Source organism: Pollicipes pollicipes, unplaced genomic scaffold (assembly GCF_011947565.3).
Source record: "Pollicipes pollicipes isolate AB1234 unplaced genomic scaffold, Ppol_2.1 Scaffold_4881;HRSCAF=5763_pilon_pilon_pilon, whole genome shotgun sequence".
Taxonomy (NCBI): domain Eukaryota; kingdom Metazoa; phylum Arthropoda; class Thecostraca; order Pollicipedomorpha; family Pollicipedidae; genus Pollicipes; species Pollicipes pollicipes.
The window spans coordinates 49,390,120-49,412,172 of NW_023596576.1; the positions used below are offsets into that span (position 1 = coordinate 49,390,120).

General features: G+C 59.6%; 2 protein-coding genes across 2 annotated transcripts in view; one reads left to right on the forward strand and one right to left on the reverse strand.

The window, feature by feature from the left end:
• LOC119100535 (furin-like protease 1) overlaps window positions 1–15,309 on the forward strand; it is a 32,718-nt gene extending 17,409 nt beyond the window's left edge. The window contains exon 11 of the mRNA XM_037223622.1: window positions 15,287–15,309. Within this exon, the coding sequence (XP_037079517.1) occupies window positions 15,287–15,309 (23 nt within the window). The remainder of the gene's footprint in view (window positions 1–15,286) is intronic.
• Window positions 15,310–15,331: 22 nt separating this feature from the next.
• On the reverse strand, window positions 15,332–18,541 carry LOC119100536 (uncharacterized). The gene is made up of 2 exons (XM_037223623.1): window positions 18,070–18,541; window positions 15,332–17,958 (listed from the first exon to the last, which is right to left on the reverse strand). Exons 1-2 carry the CDS (start codon window positions 18,539–18,541, stop codon window positions 16,211–16,213), a joined length of 2,220 nt encoding a protein of 739 aa, XP_037079518.1. The 3' UTR covers window positions 15,332–16,210.
• Between the last annotated feature and the right edge of the window lie 3,512 nt (window positions 18,542–22,053).

Here is a 22,053-nt window from a genome sequence, read left to right on the forward strand (position 1 = left end):
GCCCCGGTGTGGAAAGGAGTCGCCCAGTGCGTCTGAGTTCGTGGGGCCAACGTGCGCTGTTGCGTGTGAGTGCGCGTGGTCGAGCAACGTCGCTCGCTTGCGGTCCGTGCTCCTTGCACGGGTCCTCAGAAACCACGCTCGCGTTCAATCGCATGTTGCTGCACCTATCAGATTAACATCGAGCCGAGTTGCATGATCGCGGTCGAGTCAGGGCCGTCGCTGACAACGCTTGGAGGTCCGCGCGCTTGCGGCGCTTTCCCTTACATGCGGCCTAAATACCCACGCACGCGTCAGTCCAGGGCTGTCCACTCCAAGGCGTGCACAATCGACTCAAACCGAGAACGCCGGTATAACCTGGTGCATTCGCAAAAGCTGTCGATGATTTCGCGGTTACGCCCGTGACACGCGTGGGGTTATACACGGCCCCCCCCCCCCCCCGATGGTACATGTTTATTAGTTTTGCGTTGGTACATGTGACGCTTTGAAGGAAAAACTCATCTGAAATCCCGTTGCTGCCTGGGTTTCCAGAAACTCTCCTCTGCTCCGCGTTGTTGCGTCACTCGTGGTTTAGACGGTCTGACGACGCTATGTACATCAATAAACGCTTCAGTACGGCCTCTTGTCTCATGTACCACCAGCACCTCTTGACAAGAACCAGAACTTAAGAATAACCACGGTTAATTTGCTGAAGACCACGAGGGTACCAGGTATCGGTTTGCTGCGGTTTATGCGGCTCCCTCTGAACTGGATTGAAGCGGCGCAGTGTCAACAGTACTGACGGGATTTGGTCGATGCGGATGCGCCTCCTATCGGCGCCTGCCGCGCGTCCGGCGGAGCCGTGCTTGACGGCACGTCCCCAGAGAAGTGTGATGGCAAACGTCACCCTAGGCGCGAGGGGTTCGCGTCATCCGCAGGGAAGCGAGGGATCGGAGAGCCGCTTCCGTGTTGACTCGGCACCTGGGGGGTCTGTCGCAGCCTGCGGTCCACGCGCGGCGCTGGGATTACAGACGCGTCATCGGTGCTCGAGTGCCTGGGGCCGGCCGGTCACGTCGGCAGACAAGGCCGGCCGGGGCTGCTAGCAAGCCGGGCGCGGCCGTGGAAAACCCGGCCTCTCGCGTCGCCCGCCCTCCGGCCGCCGCTGGAGGGCAGGCCCGTCGCGTTCACCAGACCGTCCGGCGTCAGCTCATGTGTACACAGCATGGTTACATCGGGGGGGGGGGGGGGGGGGGAGGGATCGAGAAGGTGTGGACAGGTCGGAAGCAGGGCGCAGTTTTGCAAAATGTGTTGGAGGGGGGGGGGGGGCGAACTGTGAAAAATGACCGAACCTACAACATCCGAAACGTGACAACAAACATGTTTCTCACGGATTTTGCCCATATTCTTCCTAATGTTTTGGAGGGAGCTGAAATCCAAGTTTGGAGACCACAACTGAATAGGAAACTATACCCCTAATCCGAAGTGAGGGAAGGGGTATGGCAGCTGCCGGTTTTTGGCCAAGTTCGTGCTGAAACCGAACCACATAATGGAGAATGCCTCGCGGCAAATCTCACGGTGGGCATTGTGGCCGCTGCTGCGGTGGTCAACGAAGGCATGGCTGCGAGGGCAACCCAGTCCCGATGAGCCAAAACACTGAGCCTCGTCTACCGATCAGCAGGGACAGGGGAAGGGGGGGGGGGGTGAGGCGCTGCCATGGGTGGTTGCATTCATAGAGCTAGATACCAGACTTGCCATTGCATTAGGTATGTCCATGTTTGCAACGGAAATGCCCGCACAAATACCGTGTTGCAAAATAGCGATTGTCTTAGAGCGGAAGTCGCTAGGCTTAGGCTATTTGCAAAGGCAATAGCATGTACAAATATCCACATAACAACTCATTTCGGAGTTGTTGTGCTCTCGTACCTCGACGGTAAGAAAATTAAACCCTCGCGCTGTCAGACTTCAATCTTAGATGTGAGTGAAAGCATACAGTTGCCGCTCATGCAGTGCAGTCGGGCCTGCTTCAGTGATAAGGAAAATGATCACAAAAGCGATAATATTGTAAACATGACTGTGCATTTTAGACTTTGTGAAGACAAAAACGCACGACCGTAAGGAAATATGAGTGCAAGAGCTATGCCAACGCAGTGATCTCATAATATTGCTCGATACGGAGCGACGGATATTTTTTACGTAGCTTAGCCACATACAAGTTAAATCTCCTTGGTTCAACAACCTGTAACATGCAACAGTGCATGCAGTTCATCATCATGAAGAACCTGACTCTAAAGAGCTCACTTTTCGGAGAGCCGTCCCCGACAATCCGTGTGACTTCCAATGGCTGACTGAAGGACGTTTCGGAGAGACGGCATGCAATTGCGTTACCTGTACATGATGCAATGCATTCCTCTGGACCCACACGTTGACGTCTGCACCGTTTGACGCGTTATTACACGAGGACGATTTCTTAGTTGTGCGCCAGCATGACACGTCTCTTGTAAAAACTGGCACAAGCTACAATACTAGCGCGAGGTGCCAATGCGGCCCGCCCTCCTTGACCGTGCGGTGACCCCGATCTGGTCGTTTTTGTTTGCATTGTACGTGCACTTGCCGCAGCAGCCATCAGCGGTAGCCGCAGCGGGCCTGCGGTGTTTTCTGAACGCTCGCATCGCCGTCGCCTGGCTTTTGTCGCGGCGGGGCCCGCCCGTCCAGCACGGCGGACCGGAAGCAGGAGAGAACGAGAGAGTGGAGCGTGACCTGGGCCGCCCCGGACCACGCTCCCCCACCTGCGCCCCGCCGTCACCGCGGAAATGACCCGTTCCGGAGCCCTATCTGGTCACTCGTCCGTGTATGTTCACCGTCCGATGGCGACTCATCACAGTCCCATGGCTGGGACTGTGGCGATAGTCCCAGCCATAGAGCTATGGGTAGCTATGAGCTATGAGCTATGTCCAGCTGGCCGCCCGCCCTTCCCCGGGCAGTTTCATGCAATGGTCCGCACCAAGAGCACCTGCGCGGTCGCTGGCTTCCCTGACTGCTGAGCTCCTTTTATTGAGGCCGTGCACCAAAATCACGCCCTCTCCCGTCAGCAAGGCAACAGGGCAAACATGCCACTTCATCACCAGGGCAAACAGCTTACCCCACGCTGAAGACGGCGCCCTAGCCCCCCCCCCCCCCCCCCCCTCCACCATTCCCTTCGGCACGGACCATCCGACTTCCGCTGGGCCCATGCGTGATGACGTCAGCCCTGATGCGGTATGACGTCATCCGCGACGCGTGCGATGGCGGGAATGACGGTAGAGTGGCCCGCAGGCCGGTCACCAGCGCCGCCAGCCGACCGTAGCGACCAGCGCCGGTGGAGCGGCTCGGTGGCCTTGGTTCAGCCGGCTGATCCGAGCGATCGCTCGGCGCGCACTGCGGGCACGGACGGCGGACGCGGACGGCGGACGCGAACGCGCCGTCACGTGCGACGGCGTACCGGCGGCGTGCGTCAGGCACGGCGCCGGCGGCGGCCTTCTCTCCGGCCGCAGCGGCGCGTCAGGTGGCCGGGTCTTCCCACGGTGGCCAGACGTTCGCAGAATCAGACTGGCGAGGGCCGCGCCCGCGGGCCTGCCCGCCAGAGTCGGCTGGGCGCCTGCGTCAGAGTGACAGCGCTTCGGTACCGCGGTACCCGCCGGCTGCTCCTAAATCAGTGCCGGTACTGGAGTACGAGATATGGTACCGCGGACGCTGCATGCAGCTTCCTATCATGCGTGAGATAACGTACGATATGACGTTGCATGGAAACTTGATATTACATCCGCTGGTAATATCGGAAATCATCGAGTATCGGGTGCGTCACGGATGTCAGGGACGCTGACCTCGGCTGCAGGCGTTTGAAGCTAACAGCGGCAGTTACCGCTTCCCCAGCGCATTTATTTACACTTGGCTGGCGCCAGTGAGACGGGGCTGATAGCGGGCTTCAAGAAGCTCCTGCGTCGCCGGTCTGTCGACGCTCTGCTTCGCCGGTCCGCACACTCCGCTGCGCTCACATCGGCCCGCTGGAGCGCATGAGCCTCCATCAGATCTTTAGCAGGTACCAGGGTCGTCACACCAGGGTAAGCAGTGAGGCCTCCGTGATCCGCTCCGGATGTACGCCTGACACTCCTGACGCTGCGCCCAGCTCAGGCTCGGCGGAGAGCGCGGTTCTAGCAGCGGGCTACCCGCCATACCGCGCGTCGCACCGAGCAAATTCTGTTGGCTTATGTGTTGAGCCTAGCCCATACACCCCATCAAATATATCGCGACCACAACAGAAAAGTAACACAGTCCGTGTTGAGTTCGGCGAGCGTCGCTCTTCTTCCAAGTTTACACCTGTAGGCAGGTATAGGCAGGTGTGTACGCATCGATAGATATCTGGCTGTCCGAGTAAAGTCCAAAGCACGCAAAGCACACACACCTATAAAGATATGGGTACTGAGCAGCCTGGCGGACACCTGTGACCCGCCAGCTGACGGCCTGGCGCGTGCTGGAGCCTCTCTGTACCGGGGCCTCAACGCCGGCCTCCGTCCCCGCCACCGAACGCGGGGCGGGGGGGAGGGGTCGCCGCGCAGCCTTGAGAGGCTGCATTGGGTCCACTTCCTGTCACGCCGCGTGAAGTGCGCCGGTGGCGGGTCTGAGGGTCGTACTGGCCTTGCTTCCTGCCGGCGCCGCCCTCCCGCAGCGCGCTCTGATGCATCGGCACCGCGCCCGCTGCCGACACTGGGAGACGAGGCTCGGCTTGGCTTCGCGACGGGACGTGTGCAAACCGGCGGCAGGTGTGGGGCCTCGGCTCCGCTGGGGCTGATGGCGGGACGCGTGCGGACGGCGGCAAGTCTGGGGCCTCGGCTCCGCTGGGCCTGATGGCGGGACGCGTGCGGACGGCGGCAGGTCTGGGGGCCCCGGCTCCGCTGTGCCTGACGGCGGGACGTCAGCAGACCGGCGGGACGGCGGCAGGTCTGGGGGCCCCGGCTCCGCTGTGCCTGACGGCGGGACGTCAGCAGACCGGCGGGACGGCGGCAGGTCTGGGGGCCTCGGCTCCGCTGTGCCTGACGGCGGGACGTCAGCAGACCGGCGGGACGGCGGCAGGTCTGGGGGCCTCGGCTCCGCTGGGCCTGACGGCGGGACGGCGGCAGGTGTGGGCCGGTCGTTAGAACCGGTGTCGTCTGGCGGGTGAGACGGGGCGGCGGGGCTAAGTCGTCTGTCGCGGCGGATCCGGCGAGCTCCCGGTCCTCACACTCAGCTCTGGTGTAAACATGCTGCGCATGGATCGGTGTGCGTACGGGTAAGCAAGATAAAGTATTGTAGAGTTATCATACGGAAGTATCTGATATATATATATATATATATATATATATATATATATATATATATATACGGAAGCATCCGATTATGTCGTTCACCTGATACAGCGACCAAGCGCAAAGATCATGTTTCGACTTCAACACTTCAGGTAAACGGCAGATATAAAGTCACAAAGTCTGAACGTTTGCGTCATATGACCTCGACTGCAGACATAACATTCACTGATGATGTATCTATTTGTGGGCACAGATTACTGCGAGAGGCGCACCTGAGACTTCGGCTGCATGCTATCTGATGTAATCTGGTGTATTGGTGTCGTGTGATTCCACACAGCTTGACATTTACCTTGTCTGTCGTTGATTTGATGTGGTTTATTTGATGTGATATCACGGCGGATGACTCTGCTTTCAAGATATTAGCTCCGATTCCAGCGTACTGTGCGCATCCGTTTGCCAAGTTAACTCTTATTTCGATTCTGAGTAGGGAACGTGAATGTTGAGTTGACTGATGCTTAATGACAGGTGTTTGGGGACATAGGTGCAAAGGCATGCAAGTGATGAAAAATAAATTCAAACTGAAGACATTGTTTAATGTGTTTTGACACAACTTAAAATCAGGCGGGCTTTTTTAAAGTAGCATTTGTGTTTTTGCTCAGGTACCTATGACGGCTGAATAGAGTGCATGGGTTTGACCGAAAATTACAGCTGCTATACACCTTACTAGAAACAGAGGAACAAACCGAGTTGAACTATTTCTCAAAAACGTTTTCTAGGGGAAAAGGAAGGATTTCAACGAGCATCTTTCCCGCATAGCAAACACTAAACAATGCAAATATTTTCAATGCTGTGTTTTCTTCGGCTGGCCTCGCCTTAACCATAAGGCATAAGGTGCTACAATTAAGTGCTACTCGCTTCCGGCAGGAACTATGCGAAAAAAAATTGCTGAATCATGACGGCATGAGTGGCAGTGTCGAGAACAACATAGGAAATAAACTACTGAGAATGGAACGAATGTCATTATCTCTTTGACCAAACCCCTCCGAACGCAGGATATTATTTGCTTGCAATTTTTTTGGTAGGTTTGCTAGTTGTTCATGATTCAGCCCCTAACCTCACTTGGCGAAACCACGCCCCTGCCAATGGGTCCGTCGCCTGGCGTAGCGAGCCAAGCTGAAATCGCTGATAGGGGTTATGACCTTTCATTTCGAACGACCCCGCCCAGCCGTCAGCGGCCGCGCGGGCGCCGGGCTCACAACCGCCTCTCCGTGGCCGAGGTGCGGTGATGACGGCGACCCTCGCCGCGGCTACCCGCCTATCGATAGTGAAAGTCGCCAGCGCCCGCCGCTGTCCGGCCGGCGATGGTGGCGGTGACGTCACTGTCAGCCAGCAATGGCACGGGCCCACAAACTTTGTTGGGAAGGTGGAGAACGGGGACGACTTTTGATCTGGCTTTCATCATGTAACGCCATAGCGCTTGTGTGAATCTTTCTCAAAGGTGGTGGAGCCGCTGCCCCTGCCCTCTCCCCGCTAGGCAGACGCTGCTGCCGTATTATGTATGCTGACGCCGTGACACGAGTGACGTCACTACCGGGCTGGAGAGGCAGCGGTGGCGCCGCTGGCCGCAGCCGCATTGGCAGCCTGGTCCCAGCAGCAGTGGAACGCCACCTCGGCCAGGCTGGCTGCCGGCCCTAGCAGCAGCCAAACCTGTTCGCGCGGGTCGACGCTCCAGCGACGGCAGTGGCGCGGGAGGACGCGCCAGCGCCGCGGAAGCCGCACGCCGAGTCGCGGCGGTAGGGGGCTTTGTTGGCGAGGCTCGAAACGCAGCAAAGCGACGCCGCTTTCTATGGACGCAAAAAGCGGGGCGGAAAACGGGCCGGCAGTCGCGCACACGCCGGTGCGCGGGCGGTGGCTCGAGGACGCCGCCGCGGCAGCGCGGCGACGCTGGGCTGGAGTGTCGCAACACCGGACTAAGCTGTTCAAAGGTGGATTAGGGTGGTCTGGCTGGGGATGATGGTAGCGACCATAGACGCGCCCGCCTGTTAGCAACTCGATGCTAGGCGATGCATAAATCGTGAGCATTACCGATGCGAGTCGAAGAGCGGCGCCTCATTTCCATGCTCCTGAAAGCATGCTGTATGCATTAGACGGTTTTATTTCATGCTCATCCATAGCGCATGACCCTCCATTGTTAACCCATATAATTATCTGCAGCCACCTTGCACTTCAGACCCGAAAAAGTCAACCGACATGACAAGTGGATACTCTGATGACGTAAGCAAACACGTGCGACATAGCTCTCTAAGTTGACCAGCCTTCCCCACGGCGCCAAATGATCCGCTGACACCTGCGCTGGACTGCAGAGATCGGTAACACCGCCACCCACATGACACCGCTTTCTTGGCTGGAGCGGCCGCGGTCTGACGCGTCACGCGATCCCGAGACGACCCGAGCCTGAGTCCGTCGATCGCCGGCCGCCGGCTCGCCCCAGCTCACAGCTGATGCGCGCTCGCGGCCGCGAGATGTGCGCTCCTCATGTAGTTAATTACCTCTCGGCCTGCTGCAGGCAGGCGTAACATGGGCCAGGGGACACAACAACTAATCGTTAACGTTGGAGGCACGTCCGCCTGGAGCTCGTCCCGATAGCCCGGTTGGTTCGAGCGCCTGCGCTCCGACAGACCAGCCCGTGGCGGAGTGGGTTAAATTCCTTTTGGGCGCTCGCTATTAGCCCCTAGCTGAGATGAGCTGCGGCTGGTTGCAACGGCCGTGCTAAAGGTCAGGTGACGTCAGAGGAGAGCGCAGATGGCGCGACAGGGTTAGGCATTGTGGCGCGGTAGTTTTGCCACAAACTGCGCCGTTGGCCCGGTATCTAGTGACCATGTGGTGGGGTCAGGATTTATGAAAGTACGATAAAGTAAAGTACTGCTCAACGTATGTGCTGATCCCATCATGAAATACATCCAATCAAAAGATTTGGAATGCATCTTCAAATGGGAACTTGTTCGTTGCGATCCCAGACGCAATACGCGTCTGCAGCCGAAACGACCCCCTTTCTGTCCCGTTCTGACACACGGTACAAAACAGGTTTTACCTGAGCACGAATCGTCAGCTCTTCTATACATGCCTTTTAAGTACACAACCGTTATGTGTTCTCATGAGCCAACGACGGCGAGGTCAATGACTGACTGCGGCATGCCCCAGTCTGCAGCCGGTCTCTGCGCACCGCGTAGCCTGGTCCCACGGGTCACGATCCACTCTCTACCCACTGCGCAGCCTGCGCCCATGGGTCCCGCTCCGCTCCCTGTCCATTGCGCAGCCTGCGCCCACGGGTCCCGCCTCATCCTCTGCCCCCTGCGCAGCCTGCGCCGCGGGCCCCGCTCCACTCCCTGCCCACTGCGCAGCCTGCGCCCGTGGGTCCCGCTCCACTCTGTCCACGACCTGGTGTGGACGCGCCGTCCTGGTGTGACACGGCCCACCGTGACGCGCCGGAGCCGTGACGCGCCCCGTTCGCGCCCAGTTCGCCCCAACTCGTCACAGTGATGTGCTGGGGCGGACCACTCTGCGTGACCCGGACGTCCCCATCGCCGAGGACCCTCGGGGAAGTCTCGAGCGGACGTACGGGCGCGCCGGCCTTCCCCGGCCGATGCTGCTGTTGCCACGTCGTTGCAACACGTCGACGATCCGGCACGTCGCGCTGGCGGCCGTGGGATGTTTTGCAACAGCAGCGGCGAGTCGCGGCCGGGCCAGCGATGACTCGAGCGCGGCCGCGTGCAGCGCTCGTGCCAGCGTTCGTGGGCGCCTCACAAGCCGCGGACAAACTCCACTCGGCGCCGACGCTGCTGAGTAATCACGCCGGGTATACAGGCGACGATAGTGCGCCCGCGTCTTCGGGATGCGCGTTTACAAGTCAAAAGCCAGAGCAGTTATAATTCGATAAGGTCGAACTGGTTTACCGCGGAAATGGGAGACAATCTCTTCCTGTTAATGCGGAGGCGGCCGATGCTGCCGCCCGTCTCAACGTGTTATTGGATCCCGTCTCAGTTATAAGCGGTATACAGCAACGCTCGAAACTTATGATCACTTCCAGATAGTCAAGACAAATATTGATGTGATAAGTAAAGCCAAGGACCTTCCGCCCGCACTTCAAAGGTGCTGCCGTCCGGCGGGACCGTTGTCTGCAGACAACTGTCCTCTGCGGCGCGTTGTGTGCAGGCCCTGCTTTTCACCATTGTGACCAGTTGGGCGGCCAGTGCCCCCGACCCAGTTGGAGGGACACCAGCTGCATTGGGTAATGCGGAGCAGGACTGAGCACGGATTGCGAGTGCCTTGGAATGAAGCTGAAATTGACGAGAGGGCACTCAACTGGCAACAAGACACGCTAGATAGTTTTTTCTTTGTAACGTCAATTGGCAATACATGTCCAGGCAGAGAAGAAACATACAGTTCTTTTCAGTGCACCACAGAGCGCCAACAGACGTTATCGTGTCATCAAATCTAGTCGCTCAGTCCTTGCTGGATGGCTGCAGGAATGCTTTGATGACTACTGTACACATCGGTCACTAATCAGTCCTTCACTTCGTCAAATCGCCCATCAAATCAGCCACTATTTACATCAAAATATTGGTATGAACCGCTCGTTATGCAGCAGCATCATACGAGGCCTCCCTCGCAAAGTCTGTTGGGTGGATAATGGCACGCCATCCTATGGTCCGGACTCGGTAAGTGGGGCTCCGAACGCAACCAAACGGTACCGGGGATTTTACCACACCACTCGCGATCCACATGCGGCCACCTGGGGAAGTTTTTACCCCAGCATCGAAGAAATACGACGTCTGGTAAGGCATCGTAATCCCGCGTACACAGGTGTGATTAGGACCCGCGTCCCGATGTCCCCTGAACTCGCCGTGTCTTCAACGCTCTGTGGGCCAAAATCGCCGCTCTGATGTCCCATGAACTCGCCGTGTCATCATCGCTCTGTGGGCTGAAATCGCCGCGCTGCCCATCATAAGGCTATGGACAACAAGTCATGTATTTTTGTTCATGTCGTAAGGTAATCTGCACCATATCTTCCATGCGATTGCACCACCAATGCAGCTTCTTCCCCTTTATTCCACAACAGCGGGCCTCGCTTGCGTGGCTTGTCAATGCTGTCTGTTGTGGAACCTCGCCCACCCGGGTGTGTCTTGCCCGTTACCTGAGCGGTGACGCAGAGCCGGGTGTAGCCGGGCGGCGTGACGCACCGGCCCGGTGCGATGCTCGCCGGCTGCTGACCGCCGCCTGAGGACATGACGCGCGGTGCCGCCGGACGCCGCCGACGCGTTGCCTAATCTTATTGGAGAGGCGCGCTTCCGTGAGACTGTCTCGTAACGGCGCGGAACTGGCACTTGTCAGCGCCGGTTTCGTCACTGGCCGTCGTGGCGCGCCGCCTTAAGGCACCCGGGCGACAGGTGTGAGGCACGCTTTGTCTCCCGGGAACGGCCCGGGAACAAGAAGCGCGTACAGGTGATCACCAGACGGTACTTGGATATCTTCATCATAACTCACGCCTGTGATATCTCGCTATGGAGTAAGTGGGTCGCGTACATTTTGAAGTCAAACCGCTTCCGTGACACTGGAAGGGCTAGCCTTACCACCAGCCTTTTACGCTTTGATAGAAGCGACTCGTGCTTCCACTATCCCAAGCGCTAACATATCGGTTAGGAACACGCAAGGCATGATATGCCATATACTAACGCATGGGCGAAGCCGAAGGAAAGTCGCTCCAGCCCCTCTGAAGAGCTGGGGCCCGAACACTTCCCCAGGCGTCCAAAGAGCATCCGAATTTGTATTTTGTGGATGCTCTTCAAAACTTAAAATTCAACTACGATGAAGGACCGTTTTTGAGGATTGTTTCTAAGAAGTTAAAAGAAGTAAAAAAAAAATTATCTAAGCCCCTTGAAGAAATTCTAACGACGCGATTGCACTAGCATGTTCTAAGACGGTCCATCTCTCAAAAGGGGCAACGCGGCAGAGCCCAACTGGACATCCGTGATGATGCATCCTTGGGACAGCACTCTGGTGACATTCTGCACGTTTCAAACACGGGTGTGCTACTTCCCCGCACGCGGATCGTCCGGCCGACCGTCGCAGCGCCCGGTGCATGGCTTTCCTGCGTACAGCTCGTCCAGCCGGCCGTCGCAGCGCCCGGTACCTGGCTTTCCTGTGCGCAGCTCGTCCAGCCGGTCGTCGCAGCACCCGGTGCCTGGCTTTCCCTTGCGCAGCCCGTCCAGCCGGCCGTCGCAGCGCCCGTTGCCTGACTTTCCTGTGTGCAGCTCGTCCAGCCGGCCGTCGCAGCGCCCGGTGCCTGGCTTTCCTTGCGCAGCCCGTCCAGCCGACCGTCGCAGCGCCCGGTGCCTGACTTTCCTGTGTGCAGCTCGTCCAGCCGGCCGTTGCAGCGCCCGGTACGTGGCTTTCCTGTGTGCAGCTCCTCCAGGCGACCGTCGTAGCGCTGCCATCGGTGCCGCCGGAAATCCATCACGTGACCGGAAACGGACGGCTTTGTTTCAGTCGGCTGTGTAAAAAGCGAGGTTCGTAAAAACCGGACGTGGGTGGAGATCGGCCCGTAATGGCTGGTGCCTCGCCCGCTCCCCATCCCATCCATGACCGGTGTCGTGGGCTAAGACCCTGCGATGCTTTCTAGTGCCCAATACCTGTATGATGGGATGTGTTGCGCGGTGTAGGTTTTAGGTGTAGCAGTTTGACTTTCAGTCTTTAGATGTCCTAAACAACTAAGGGGCAGAGTTTGCTTAGTTGATGCTAATTCGAAAACGTGTGCTTACTGTTGTTAAAACATCGTCACATGCACATGATGAGGCAGAGGGCACTCTCATAGCACCCACCGAGGGTACGTGCTCTCCCCTGTTACCAAATTGTTGGCATGCATTGACAGGTATGTTATTGAATGTAAACAGCAAAAAATTGTCACTACACACGTAAAGGTTAGAACATCGAGAACATGTGATGTTTTTTATGTTCTACGACGCGAAAAAATTGCACGCGCCTGCGACAGGCAAACCAAACTTGCAGTGAAAACATGTGACATGTGCCCCCCCCCCCCCAAGGTACAATCCTGCATGTCCCCAGTTTGTGGTTCTGAAGATGCCGTGATAATCGCCAGGCCACAAAGCAGCCATGAGCAAAAGTGGACTCTTCCGTAACCAGGACATCTAAAACCACTTCATTTATCTGGTATTTGGTCTTGAAACGAAATGCAACTACAAGAAAAGGATAAGCCCTATCAGATTGTTTTTCCAGCTGTGGGTTTTTCCGACACTGCTCTGGCCTGGCACTTTGAGAGGGGTTTATCCAGTTCCTATCCTGACCCACTACAGGGTCTGGATAGACTGGCTCGTTCCCCTACTTGGTTTCGGGGAATCTCCGCTGAGTCGACAAGCGTACTCTTTCCGTGAATCCCCGCCGAGTCGACGGGCGTGGCCCTCCCATGAATCTCCGCCGAGTTGACAGGCGTGCCCTCCCATGAATCTCCGCCGAGTCGACTGGCGTACTCGTCCCGTGAATCTCCGCCGAGTCGACTGGCGTGCTCGCCCCGTGAATCCCCGCCGAGTCGACAGGCGTGCCTCCCCATGAATCTCCGCCGAGTCGACAGGCGTGCCCTCCCATGAATCTCCGCCGAGTCGACAGGCGTGCCCTCCCATGAATCTCCGCCGAGTCGACAGGCGTGCCCTCCCATGAATCTCCGCCGAGTCGACAGGCGTGCCCTCCCCATGAATCTCCGCCGAGTCGACAGGCGTGCCCTCCCATGAATCTCCGCCGAGTCGACAAGTGTGCTCTTTCCATGAATCTCCGCCGAGTCGACAGGCGTGCCCTCCCATGAATCTCCGCCGAGTCGACAGGCGTGCCCTCCCATGAATCTCCGCCGAGTCGACAGGCGTGCCCTCCCCATGACTGGTGGTCCAGCCCGGCCGGGTGCTGGGCTGGCCGGGGTCCTGCCGTCGTGCCGGCTCGTGTCACGTCGGCCCACTGCTGCTGACCTGCACCACACTGAGGCCTGCAGGCGCGCCGGCCGCATCAACAGGAGTCCGCTGGTGACGTGGCCGGGCACGGAGCCGTGAGACGCCGCGGTCCGCGTCATCAGGGGCCCGCTGGTGACGCGACCGGACACGGAGCCGCCGGCCGGCGCCGTCAGCGTCATCAGGAGCCCACGTCCGCTGGCGTCGGGCGTCCCGCACGATGTCGGGACAGGGTGGTCACACTAGGCGCACTGCGTCGCCAACGGTCCGGCCCGTCCGGCTCCCAGCGCTGGAGCCGACGACGGCCCGGGTCGGCCGGCTCCCAGCGCTGGAGCCGACGACGGCCCGGGTCGGCCGGCTCCCAGAGCAGGAGCCGACGACGGCCCGGGTCGGCCGGCTCCCAGCGCTGGAGCCGACGACGGCCCGGGTCGGCCGGCTCCCAGCGCTGGAGCCGACGACGGCCCGGGTCGGCCGGCTCCCAACGCTGGAGCCGACGACGGCCCGCGTCGGCCGGCTCCCAGTGCTGGAGTCGACGACGGTCCGGCCCGTCCGGCTCCCAGCGCTGGAGCCGACGACGGCCCGGGTCGGCCGGCTCCCAGCGCTGGAGCCGACGACGGCCCGGGTCGGCCGGCTCCCAGCGCTGGAGCCGACGACGGTCCGGCCCGTCCGGCTCCCAGCGCTGGAGCCGACGACGGTCCGGCCCGTCCGGCTCCCAGCGCTGGAGCCGACGACGGCCCGGGTCGGCCGGCTCCCAACGCTGGAGCCGACGACGGCCCGCGTCGGCCGGCTCCCAGTGCTGGAGTCGACGACGGTCCGGCCCGTCCGGCTCCCAGCGCTGGAGCCGACGACGGCCCGGGTCGGCCGGCTCCCAGCGCTGGAGCCGACGACGGCCCGGGTCGGCCGGCTCCCAGCGCTGGAGCCGACGACGGTCCGGCCCGTCCGGCTCCCAGCGCTGGAGCCGACGACGGTCCGGCCCGTCCGGCTCCCAGCGCTGGAGCCGACGACGGCCCGGATCGGCCGGCTTCCAGTGCTGGAGCCGAGACACTCGAGGGGCGCGCTGGTTGAGCAGTAGTAGTGATTGGGTTTTAAGTGCAGGTCAACTGCAGCGGCAATTCGCGCCGTGCCCAGACGGCGCCAAAAATGGCCTGGCGCAAATAATGACTCAGTGAAGCGAAGTGAAGTGAGCCTCTGGCCAGCTACTTCAGTGTGAGCCGCGAGAGCGGTCGGCACGACTCTACCTGGTTGCTCTTGGTTCGCTGTAGCTGAAGTTTCGCTATATGTGATTCACCACAACTATTGCTACAGCTGACCTCTTCAGCACTCACGAACAACCGTCGACAGTCCGTTTCGGTTCGATCGTACAAGACATGGCGGCCAGTTTCGGCGCGGCCGTCTGCGCCGCCTCGATTGCCAGGCTGACTCCTCCATACCCGGCTCCTAAGACTCCCCATAACTGCCACGGCTACAGCGGCCTCTCGCCGGCGGCCTCGACTGCCAGGCTGACGCCTCCATACCCGGCTCCTTAGACTCCCCATAACTGCCACGGTGACAGCGGCCTCTCGCCGGCGGCCTTGACTGCCAGGCTGACGCCTCCATACCCGGCTCCTTAGACTCCCCATAACTGCCACGGTGACAGCGGCCTCTCGCCGGCGGCCTCGACTGCCAGGCTGACGTCTCCATACCCGGCTCCTTAGAATAACTGCCACGGCGACAGCGGCCTGCCGCCGGCGGCCGTGTTCCCAGGGCTACTGGTGCAATGACAGCACGACGTGCGGGGCGCCACAGCTTGATGCTGCGTCACGCCACCCCAGCCTCGCACGAACTCGGGAGGAAATTGGCGCCTTGTGGTTGATGTTGCCGTCCTCGTCAGTGGGGCTTTACTACGCACTCAGCTGCCGAGGCTATATGGCGTTACCTGCCTCTCATCCTGGCAGGAAGGGCGGGCACCGCGGGTATTCTGACCCCTTACCTCTGGCTTCCCAGACGCGCAGCGGTTCACGCACTAACGCGTATGGATGGACCACGATATAATCGGCATTTATTATGGTTTATATTAAATGTACACACTGGTGATAATAAGATGCACACAAACGCGTAGTTAATGCTCTGTCGCACAGCTTAACCGACCCCAGCGACCACACAAGTCGCACCGAATACTTTGCACACCCAGATACAGCACACCTCGTCAGCGGACGCAATATCACACTGCCACGCCGGGCGGCAGCGGCGGGCGGGATGGGCACCCGGCCGTCGAGCCGCCCCCGGCCTGGCCACAGTCATAGCACATCGTTATCACAGCCTTTGCGGCACGCTGGCGCCGCGTCGTACGGCGGTGTCGTAACGCCGCTGTCGTGTCGCGCCACGCTCTGATTAGTCCCGGCTCGGCCCGGCCTGGAGAACGTGACCCTGGCTGCAAGTTCATGGACGACCGACGGCTGCCCCCGCAGGGAGCGCGCTGGAGACGTCCGCGCCGAGAGCCGCCGGAGGTCGTCGACCCCCGGCGCGCCGACCGTTCCCACGGCACCGCCACCGGGGCGGGCTGCTCCAGAGGTGCACGCATCGTCCAGCGTCCAGGAATGAATGTACAAGATGGAGCAGACCTGCGGCGTGGAGCCGATCAGGCGCGATGCTCAACATGACGACCAGATGTGACGCGCGGAGCCTGCTGCGTCCATTACCTGACACATCAAGCGTTCCCGGAATCACTGAAGAGGGGCGCACGGCACTGCACAGCGGCTTCCGTCGCTGCTGCTTGCTCAGCAGCTCTCTCGGCACTGACCTGGCGCCAGCCGTTTGACCCACACCAGCTCGTCGGCGCTGCTCCGTGATCCGACCGGCCACGGCCTGTCAGTCCGGTTCTCAGGCTGCGAGCTTCAGCTCAGCGGCTCCGGTGCCAGCGGTCAGCGGTCAGCGGTCAGCTGCGCTGACGGCGGCGCCTTCCCCGCCGCCGCGAGGCTGGTGGAACTGCACCTCCACCATGTCGCGCAGCTCCTGAGCGGCCTCGGCGCTCATCCGCGTGTCGCTGGCGGCCGCCGGGCTCGCGGTGGGGACCGGCGGCTGCTCGCTGGAGGTGACATCCTGCAGGACGAAGTGCGTGTGCTCCTCGCCGCCACCGCCATGCCGCCGGTCGTGCAGCAAGCGGATGTTGCTTCGCCCCTTCTGCCGGTCGTGACCGTGGTCGTGGTGGTGCTCGCGCTGCCGGCCGCCGGCCGTCTCGGCGCTGCCGCGCTCCTCCGTGTTCTGCGAGGCGATCAGGTCGAGCGTGTCGATCAAGCTGACGGTCTTGTTTAGCGCGCGCGGGTCGAGGCCGTCCAGCTGGCCGGCCAGGTCCGCCACCGTGCGCATGAACTGGTCGTGGTCGTGGTGGTGCGGCGCGTCCGCCACCGACGGCGGCCCGTCCTCGCCCCCAGCGCCGGTCACGCTGGCGCTGCCGTCCACGTCGTGAGACTCGAGGTGGCCCTCCTCGCTGGTGGTCGCGGGGTGCGTCCCTTGACCCTCCGCTCCGTGGTCGTGGACGTGCCCTTCGTGTTCATGTGAAGGGCCACCGTCCCCAGCAAGTCTTGTGTTCAGTCCATGCGACTCCTGATCGACATGCGGATCATGTTCACCATGCGATTCATGTTCACCATGCGAATCGTGTTCGCCATGCGACTCATGTTCACCATGCGAATCGTGTTCACCACGTGGGCCATGTTCACCTTGCGAGTGGTGTTCACCATGCGAATCATGTTCGCCATGCGAATCGTGTTCACCATGTGGGTTATGTTCACCATGCGAGTCGTGCTCGCCTCCCATTTCCTGCACCACGCTCCTCATGCTGTTCATAATGACGTTGTGGTCCACACCAGGCCCCTCCTGCCTGCTGAAGGACTTGATGTATCTGACGGTGTCGAGCACGTGGCCCGACTCGTTCGGCACGCGAGCCAGGTAGTCGGAGCTGACCGGCCGGCTGGGTTCGTGGCCGTGGTCATCGTGGTGCTCCACCTGCGTCAGGAGGTCGTTGCTCAGCGGGTGGCCGGCGCCGTGGCCGTGTCCTCCGTGAGCTTGGCTCGCGCCGGGCCCGTGCGAGTGTCCGCCCACGCTGTGCACGAGCACGATCAGCACGAACCCGGCCACCACGGCTAGCAGCTTGAGAAGCCCGTTGGAATGCTTCTGCCGCTCCGGCCCGAGGATCTCGAAGAAAACGACGTAGAGGATCGTGCCGGCCGCCAGGCTCTGCAGGATGCCGGTGTACAGGAGGCGCGAGCTCTCGTCCTGGTCCAGGTTTTCCACGCAGAGGCCGAGCGTCACGCCGAGCGGGGAGGCCAGCGCCAGCAGCAGCAGGCTGGTGAGGACGAAGCCGACCGAGCGCCGCGTGGCCAGCAGCTGCTCGCCGAGGCAGAACGACACGATGGCCTTGTGCGTGGCGATGGCGGCGAACAGGATCCACACGTCTCGGCTGGCCGTCTCGAACGCCACGGCGAAGCCCTCGAACACCGAGTGCACGGACAGCGCTACGATCACCACATACGCGCGGAACGCGTGCAGAGTCGCGATTGTCGTTCCGTGGTCGTGTCCGGCCGTGCCGTGGTCGTGTCCGGACGTACCGTGGTCGTGTCCGGACGTGCCGTGGTCGTGCCCGGATGTGCCGTGTCCGTGTCCGGCTGTGCCGTCGCCGTGCCCGGCGGCGGTCGGGACCGCCGCCGCCGAGCCCTCCGCTGGCCGCGCCGCTGCCGGCGCCGTCGAGCGGTACAGCTTGTCATTCCATGACATGGCCTCCCGGGCGCCATGCACATGCACGACCACGGCGTCGGCCGGCGCGTCGGCGGCCGGTGGCGCGGCCAGCGCTAGGACGCTGCCGGCCTTGCGGACCGTGCCGCGGCCGGCCAGGAAGGCGTGCACCAGCTCCTCAACCAGGTAGACGAGGAAGAAGCCGACGCAGAGGAAGATCTCGCCGGCCGGCGCCTCCATGCCGGGCAGAAGGCCGGCGCCCGCGATCTGCGCGAAAACCTCGCGAATCTCGGGCATCATGTGCGTGAAGACGGTGCCGAGCAGCACACCGCCGCCCAGACAGAGCACGCATGAGACCAGCAGGTCGAGCCGAGCCGAGAAACGCAGCAGCGTCTTGCCCGGCGCGTGGTGGCGACTCCAGGCGCGCGCCAACCGCGAGCCCACCAGCGGCAGCAAACCGCAGGTCAGCGAGATGACAGCAAATAACACCAGGCAGACGACCTTGGTCAGCAGCACGCTGTCCGCCATCGCCGCCGCGGAGGCTCGACGCCGGCACGCTGCAGTACAGACCCGCTGGGCTGGCGGCCACCTTCTGGCCGTTGTGCCGCGCCACGCCGCCACGCTGCCTTCGCCGCACCGCGTGCCCGGCTCCGCCAATCACAGGGCGCCCCGGGACGGCCGGTGACGTCACGGCCGTGACAGGCGGACCGGCGGCGAGGTATGACGCGAGGCGCGCTGCCGTGGCTCCTGCGCCTCCCGCAACGGCTCGGATTCTGGTCAGAGTAAGCCTGGCAAACCCTCTTCTCAGCGTTTGGTTTAATTAAGGTTGCCGTACCGCGTTGCGCCCTATGTGAGTAGTGAAGGGGTTCTGGGCGCTGAGGTGGCCACCTTGCGGGCAGTCTTGGCGTCCACCAGCAGTGAACTTTGGCCTGGATTTGCCAATCTGTGGGTACCCCGCGTCGACTCCGCACGCGAGTAACCGCCTTATCAGGCGCCATACTTGTGCGGCAGTGTTTGGGAGCTATTCGAGTGGTACGGACATTCTATGATTCACAGAGACGCACTTAAATCTCCCCGAATATCGTGTTTTCCGGCGCTGCAGGCAAATCGGTGGAAAGAATCTCGACGAAGAGCTGTCATCCGGATCCGAGGAAATATGTGTGCTGACATGGTATCCAATAATCAACATTCAGGCTGGCATCCATCAGCTAACAGCCAAGTTCTTAGTCACACGTGAAGTAGCCCTAGATGGAAGTCGATTCGACTAGAAGAGAGCCACGATCATCGGATGCATCAATCGGCCTCCGTTCAGTTTTGCGTCGCAAGGCATCAGCAACTATGGCCATACAGGAAGCGTCATTGTATTCTTCTCAGAACATTGTTGTTTGAACATTGTATTGTATTGTTGTATTGAACATTGTTGAACATTGTATTGTTCCCAGAGTACCGTCCTGGCAGGTGACCCGAACGGTGACAAATAAGTCCGTCTGCCCACAGGCGACCTCAGGAGCCCGAGCGGTATGGCCTACATCATTTCGTTCGACAACGCACCCATAGAGAATGTTTCTCTATTGACCTTTTTGACCTAAGACCCATGCCAGCGTTATGCGTTGCCACCAGCAGTCCCACTATGGCCTCCACATAACAACAACCGCTTTATTTCATTCCAACGATGTGGATGCTGTGGCCAGTGAAAAAGCATGATTACATCATGCCTTGCTTAATATTAAACAAAACTCTGTGTGCGGTAGCCTCTAATCAATGCGTGTCGTCCTGAAACTTTCCTGATTACCAACAGATCAAGTCAAGCCATCAGTTCCCAAATAGCCGCGCGGGTGCATGTGATGACGTCACCACCAGCAGACTGACGTCGCCATGCATCCAAGTGTTGCGCCCGCTGGTGAACGGCAGACGGTTCATCCGCGCAGTAAGTCTCCACTCTTTGTCTGCCCCTGTTGAAACCCGGAATTAATCGTAAAAAACAGTCCAAGGCCATTGGATCCGTGGTTCTTACTTAAAGTGTGAACCGTCTTGCTTGAAACACGCGACCTGGACATTGACCCGGACTTTTTCCCGTACATTTGCTCGTTGCTAGCCCAGTCTCTAACATACCGTTGTGGTTTGTGCCGACAAAATTTATAGCACGGCCTAGCAGGAGTATCAGAAATTGTGATCTGAGTGTTGCAGACAGCGGCACTGGGGGCTTGCATCAGAGAAAAACATCTAGCGGCGAAGAACATGACATCATGGGCCCGGCCACGACAGACACAAGCAGCGGCATCGGACAATGAGGTTTGAAAGTGACCGGTTGAGGCACCATTGGCTTCTCGAGACGGAACAGATGTGGCGTCATGGGAGGCAGCATTCCAGCTGAGATGACGTCATAGGCCTAGATTATCTGGGGCAGTAGCACTCTGGCGGGTGGACGGGATATTGGCGCTCAGATGGAGGCCTCGGCGCCTAAAGGTATCCGGTTTGATTTCTACCGCCATGCAAAGTTCGTTGACACGCGTAGATACCAGTCACGGGATCAGAATCCTGGATATCGGGGTTGAAATCGATGCCGATTCCTCGACTTACATTCCTGAAATCCTAGGATCCGATTTTCAAGAAAATATACACGCCGCGTTTCATCAAATGATACAGAATCTCTCAGCTTATCAAGGTTTGTGGCATATCATGTTTGTATCTTATGCTTGGTTCAATATCATCAAATACGGAACATTCCCTGTAAGTTTCGGGTGCCAGAAGTGGTCGGGGATCTCAGAGATGTTGCGCCAAAGGCTGATGAGAGGACACTGGTTGTTTTGCATCAGACGGGCTCGGAATTTACACTGGTCCACACGCACCCACTCTCGGATCATTACGCGTACATCCTGCGCACTTGTCCCTGGAAGACGCTGGCGGGAGAGCTGCATTCCGGTCATACGGGATGCACGTGGGTCGGCGCGTGGAGCGACCACGTGGGGACCGTTATGTCGCGTAATGGCCGCGGTCACGCATCTCGCGACGAGCGACGCGCGTCCGCGCGGCTTATCGCCTTTGTCGTTGGCAGTTGTTTGGTAGATGTTTTCCCCGGTTCGTCAGCTGAGCAAGGGTCGGTCGCCTCGCGGCGACTGGGGGGACTGGCGTATCTCGCCAGTTATCGGACCCCCATACCGATAAGGCCGATAAGGAATACTTTTGCGTTAGTGCGGACCCTTGCGCCGATCCGAGTCCGACTGACTGTCCCGGCCAGAGAGCCTGCCGTGTCAGGGAGAGCACCGATGCATAATGTATTCTTCTGAGGGCCTCCGGATCGACCTGGGAGAGCCGATGCATCGTGTATTCCTCTAAGGGCTTCCGGGTCGACCTGGAGCCCTTTCCACGTGCCGTTAAAAGGATAGCCGATAGCCGGTAGGTACCCCGGGTTGGGACGAAAGAGCGCTTCAATTCCAAGCCGGGAAATGTGGTGCAACCCCTGTTGTTCAGCGCATGTTGCTCTCCGTCCGGGGAAGGGACTTCGGTTTCCCCTGGTAAAAGGAATTTCCTTAGTATCCAATAAGGTGGGTCGACAAGCGTTCAACAACTCTTTCGATATGACCAGCACATGTTTTACTAGGGACCTCAACACTTTTTCGTACTCAGCTCGTGAAAAGGCTATGTAAAAAAAGTTTTGAGCATTTACTCCTGAATAGCGTTGCAACGGGCCGCGTGCTGTGCAATATTATTTTTGCATTTTTTCAATTTTTGATCAATCTCTTTTTTAGGTGCTTTCAGGCCTTCCGAGGGGATTGGAAGTGATCCTGGAGAGCTATAATGCTCCCTTTTACCACAAACCGCCTTTACAAATTTTGCATCCTTTTGCTACAATTGCCAAAATGCTTGTTCAGAAGCTCTCCTACCTCTCCATAACACTAAAAGTGTTTAGGGTGCTACCTTCCTTCGTTTTTCCTGCCTATCTCATTCAATGCCAGTGGTGTCCTCCTATGTTCATACAATCTGGCCGTCTCGCAAAAAATCTGCACTTAGCACTGTGCTGTGCCCCGTGCTTCTTTCAC